At 49.2% G+C, this 5,557-nt stretch overlaps 1 protein-coding gene across 1 annotated transcript; it reads right to left on the bottom strand.

Annotated features, from left to right (window-relative positions):
• Positions 1 to 1,243: 1,243 nt before the first annotated feature.
• On the bottom strand, positions 1,244 to 2,107 carry LRATD1 (LRAT domain containing 1). Its single transcript, XM_068413066.1, has one exon. The coding sequence runs from the start codon at positions 2,096 to 2,098 to the stop codon at positions 1,244 to 1,246; it is 855 nt and encodes a 284-aa protein (XP_068269167.1). The 5' UTR covers positions 2,099 to 2,107.
• Positions 2,108 to 5,557: the final 3,450 nt, after the last annotated feature.

The following is a 5,557-nucleotide window of genomic DNA, read 5'->3' as shown; positions in this document are numbered from 1 at the left end:
TTTTTTAATATATATTTAATACTCTGCTCTTTCACTTCAAAACTTAGAATTAAGCAATGAGTGAGTAGGATCTGAAATACAGACAAGGCATTGCTCACATCACATTAAAAGGCATCATTTAAATACAGCTCTGTGTTTCTAAACTTAGACTGAACAGGATTTTTAGTTGCTTGGAATTTGAAATGCAAGATGAACTTGGCCACATTACATCTATTTTCTTTAAGTGGAATTGTAAATATGCAATAAATTGCTGTTTCAAAGAGGCAACATGCAGAATTCAAACCTATTTGTTTCTTGCAGGATTCTGTTGACCTATGCATGAAGAGGTATTGAAGCAGTGGTGCAGTGAGAATCACTACTGATACAAATTCACAGCTCAAGCATGAGATCCTAGAGGCTGCATCTCTGAGGAGCAACACTGAGTACACTGTTCTCCAAAATACACCACTTTGTTTAACCAATGAATCTAGTTTCAGGAAAACAGCTGTTCACCAACTTTTTTTCCAAAAGAAAAAAGGCAGGGAGGAGGGAAGAGGTGGAAAGAGCTTATGCATTATGATGACATTTAGCAGAGAGCTCCAAACAGAAAGCAAAGACGACAAATCAAGTGTGATAGATTTCAACCAGAAATGTGAAAGCATTTTCCCCCGTTAATATCTTGCCAGTCATCTGGGACAAAATTTGGGTTGCAGCTACAGGCTGAAGCAACCGTGTTGAGAAACAAAACAAAAAGGCATTTACCCCCTCCACATCCTCCCAACCCTCCCTTCCCCTCTCAGCTACTAAAATATGACTGATGCATTTGGTTGGCTGCAAGGCAAATATTAGCTAGAGACTCATTTAGCTAGATCCACATCCATGGCCCAGATGTTTAAAACTTATCATGGATTAAAGCCATGAAATAAACATTTAAAAAAAATTTCAATTTGAAATTTTATTGGCGTGTTGCTAGAATGGTCAACATCGATTGACAGGAGAGACTTTGTTCACATACTCTGAGAACAGCCTTCCTGCACCTCCCCCCCTCTTTTTGTCCTCCCTCTCGCTCTTTCAGCATTAACACTATTAAAAGCCAAACAAAATACTGGCTATGGGTGTAACGAATGCTGGTTTTTTTGAATATTGCCATGGATCCTGCTTCCAGTCGCGTCCCATGGAAAGAGGGTGCAGCCTCCTGTCTCTGTGGCAGGCTGGTCTCCCCGGGCAGGGCAGAAGGAAGATAGCCACGTACCCCTGCTAATCCCTATTCTTTCCCATCCACTATAGTCAGGTCTTTGATCACCCTCAGTTTGCCGCTGGCATCGATCCTGCGTTTCTCGCGTATTAGATCCTCCAGGCTGTGGAACCTCACGGTGTGCACCTTGTTCTCCGCCAAGTGAATCTTGAGATAGTATTGCTGCTGGTGCTGGGTGCCGGCAGCAGCCTGCAGCTCCCCCCCGGCTTTGAACTCCCTTTTCCCGAAGCGGCACCAGGCGGCGAAGCTCTCAGAGTTAGTCCAGCAGATCTCGTCGCTTTTTAAGCCCAGGTGCCCGCAGGCGTTTTGCACCACCAGCTCAGCCACCAGCGGGCGAAAGCGGTACCAGCTATTCACCACCCGGCCCACGTTGCCCGCGGCCGCCTCGTACAAGCTGTCCTGCCGGATCTGCCCCTGGTGCAGGTGGATGATCTGCCCGCTGCCCACGTACACTGCCCAGTGCGGCGGCGGGTGCTCCGACGGCCCCAGGTAGAGCAGCTCCAGCAGGTCCCCCGGCTTGCAGAGGGCAGGCAGGGCTGACACCGAGTAGACGCGGAGGTCCCCAGCCTGGGGGCCGCTGCTGACCTTGGAGAAGATGCATTCCTGGCCGCGAAAAGCGGAGAACTGGGTCTCGTTCAGCACCAGCTGGTGGTGGAGGTGGTGGGTGGGCGTCTCCCGGCCAGGGCTGCCAGAGCCCTTCACACCGTACTTGTCTGGCTGGCCTCGCTCGTCCAGGTCCTCCTCCTCATCCGAAAAGAAGTAAGCCACCCCGACGCGCAGCTCGTCTTTCTCTATCCCCGAGGGGTCCCCGGTCGGCAGCTCGCTGTAATTCAGGTGGGTGATGCGATCCAGTTGATTTCCCATCAATGACAGGGCGAGGCGAGGGCAGGAATCACCGGATCTGAAGGATGGGTGGGGTGGGCAGGGACAGCGAGAACAAGAGAAGGGAAGGAGAGTGCACACGGAGAGAAGGAAAGAGAGAGAGGGGAAAAAAAAAAATCAAGGCACATACAAAAGATTTCAGCGATTCCGCCCTAAGCCCCCATCCCTCCCCCACTCCTTCCCTCCCCTCCCTGCAAGAGAGAAACTCCCAGTGCTGATCCTTCCCCCTGCCCTCGGGGCGCGGGGCAGGGCAGAGCCCCGTCTCCCCGGGCCGCGCCGTGCGGGGCAGCCCGAGCTCTACGGTCCCGGAGCGCCCGGCTCCCACCGCCGCGGGAGAAGGCGGCTCCCCGCCGCCTGCCAGCCCTGCGAGGGGGGACGGAGTTGCCCCGGCCGCCTCCGCTCCCCGCTCTAAAGCGGGAGAGCGCTCCCGGGTCGCGGGGAGGAGCTGGCCGGGAGGGTCCCGAGCCCTTCCCTCCGCCTGCGCGCAGCAAGAGCCGCGCCGGGCAGCGCTGCATGTGGGAAGGCGGCTGGAGGAGCCCACAGCCTCGGATCTGGCACCCCTGCCTGCCCAATCCCCGCACCCGGCCGGGACCCCGCAAGGAACAGGCGAAAAGCAGGCGATCAGCATCCCCCCACCCGAGGAGTCCCTCTCACCCCGCTCCGTACCCGTAATCGCCCAGCGCCAGAAACCCCCCCAAACTCCTTTAAAGTCGTCCTGTCCCCATGGGCGCTGCAAAGGGGGTCAGCTCCGTCCTCCCCACCGCATACCCAGCACCTCCGCCCGCGCCGCCCCGCTCCTCTGTGGACTGCCCGGCCCCTCCGGCGAGCCTAAGTACCGGCGGCGCCGCTCCCGAGCCCGCCCCCGCCCCGCTCATTGGCCGCGCCGCGCTGCGCCCGGCGGCGGCGGCACCAGCGGGGCTCCGCGGCGTCACTGCCCGGCCGGGCCCCGCCGTCGCCGCGCAGGGCCCCGCCGACCCCGGGCGCCCACCGGCCGGCCCTGGGGCTGGGGGACGCCGCCGGCTCGTGTGGGGAGGCGGGGCTTCCAGGGGGGAAGGAGGATTAAAGAGCGTACCCACCGCCCTGTGTCGCTGCCCAGCGACCCCTGCACCGAAAAGAAAGAGAAGGGGGCGGGGTAGTAATTTCCATCAAAAAAAACCCGCCCAGGCTTCAGCTGGAGCGTTGCTTGTTTCCAAGAGTTGCTCTGTCCCTCGAGGCTGGAGGTGGGATGCCCCTCATCTAACTTTAGTAACCTCAGGTTGTACCTGTGCAGGCTAAACTGCTCCTCTGGGTTTCCCTGTAGGGAGGAGAGACAGGCACTTCCAGAGGGCTCTTCCTCTCGCCTGTTGCACGACCTGTTCTAGGAAAGGGTGAACTGCCCTAAGGAGGTGTCTGTCTCTTGCCATCACCTAGATGGGACATTGAAATGTCAGATGGCTGATGCTAGGTGAGATGATTCCCTGTGTTTGTCTTTCCACATCTGGCTGAAGCAGCGGTCGTGGGCTGTCCTCAGATGTGACTAGAAGATGTGCTATGACTTGTCTTAAGTAAAAAGTGAGACTGCCTGACAGTAGCAGCCCATTCCTTCCTAAAATGTACGAAATCTAAAATCTGTCATCTATAGTAGTTAATACCAATACACACTTTAACACCTAATTTTGCACATTGTGGAAATGAAACTCAGAAATGATTAGTTCATTTGACCACCATTTCCCTGTGAGACAGTGTCAATGACGGAATTGTAACCTAGTTCTTCCGAGTTCCTAGTCTTGTGCTCTAATCATGCGAATTTCTGAGAAGTGAGAATTTACATATTTTAAGACACTTCACGAAAAAATCTAATCACGTTCTTTGGTTCACGTGTGAATCATATTAAAGTACCATTTTTATCTACAAGTAAATTCTCTACTGTCTTCACAGTGGATGGTTTTGTCATCTAGACATAAGTATTTCTGCTATCAGTGTTTCTGGATAATATCCCTCTTCACTGCTGGCCTTTTTCCAGTCTTCAGGTTTAATTGACTGAGGACAATAATGCCATCACTTTATTCTCATGATAGAGAGGCATACATCCTAAATAAATACAGTGAATTTCAGTTTCTCAGGGTACAAGTAGTATACCTAAGTTCATAGGGGTCAAATACTGAGTTTCTTAGCTAGACGTGTTTACTTTGAATGACCCTTTTCTTTTTCCATTCAAATATTTATATGGCTGTCTTTCTAGAACAGTATTTTTTGTTCTCATTATTTTTTTAACATATGCAAAGGCATCGCATCATAAATGGAAGAGAAAAAAGGGTGTGTTTAGTGATACGACATTCAAAGACTGACATCAGGTTACGGACTTCCCATGTCTCATAAACCCAGGGGCTACAGCCTGAGACTCGCAGGAATTAAGCTGATTTACAGCAGTTAAGGATGTAGTATTCAGGGTCTGTAGAACTAGAAAGTTCATTTTAAAAAAAAAAGTTATAAAAAAAAAAGATTTTATTCTAATATAAGCATTTAAAAGTTTCACAGGACTAAGCATAACAGATGGATGTTATTAATCTCTGGAACTGTGTAAATGCTTTTCTAATGATTGTCAGAAATTATATGTTCTTTTATGGCATGACCTTCACCAACTGAAACATTTTTAATTAAATTATGAAAGCACTCTAACAGGTTCAGTGTTAAAGCTGTAAAACAGTGTTTAAATATTTTGATTTTTTTTAATAACTGTTAATGTGCTTCATTGTTAAAGCTAGTCCAAGTTGAAGGCCATTTTCTGTAGGCCTTTATCAACAGTTTCTGTTTTCTAAACACTTTACATTTTTCCTGTTTAAAGTCTGCATCTTTTTAGATTGCACTCACACAGTTCACACTTCCCACATTTGCCAATCATCAAGGCTACATGGAGTAATTTTTAGATAGTTCTAAACAAACAAAACATTATTTCATCTTTTCTATGCAAAGGAATGGAGAACAGACTGCTTTGGTAAACTGCAGGTGCAGAAGGAAAGAGTCTGGGTCTAAGGAAAACTCTGCACTTCTAACTAGGTGGAATATCTCCTGCCAAATATTAACCATTTTCTTTGTGTCTTCCATGCTTTTACAAGTCTGCTCAAATAGGGTATTCTGTCTCTTGCTGAAGCACTTACAATCCCTTACAATCCACATCTCTCCAAGACCTCTATTCAACACACCTCCAACACCCATTTTCTCATTTCATTTCAGTTCTCTTGGATGCACAGTCTGTCTCACCAGTGCTTCAAGCTCTACCTCCATCCCCTCAGTTCGTCTTCAATCCTAATTTTAAATTATGAAAAATATCAAGAAGTTGAATTAAAAAACCCCAACAAAAAAACAAAACAAAACCCCTTCAAAATTATAAGCATAGTTATATAAAACTGTGATTAAAGGACACTAGAAAAATCATAGAAATTATGTAAACCAACTGCTTGA

Source organism: Nyctibius grandis, chromosome 1 (genome assembly GCF_013368605.1).
Source record: "Nyctibius grandis isolate bNycGra1 chromosome 1, bNycGra1.pri, whole genome shotgun sequence".
Lineage (NCBI taxonomy): Eukaryota > Metazoa > Chordata > Aves > Nyctibiiformes > Nyctibiidae > Nyctibius > Nyctibius grandis.
The sequence above is the reverse complement of the archived record's forward strand: the minus strand, read 5'-3'. Positions and strand labels throughout refer to the sequence as shown.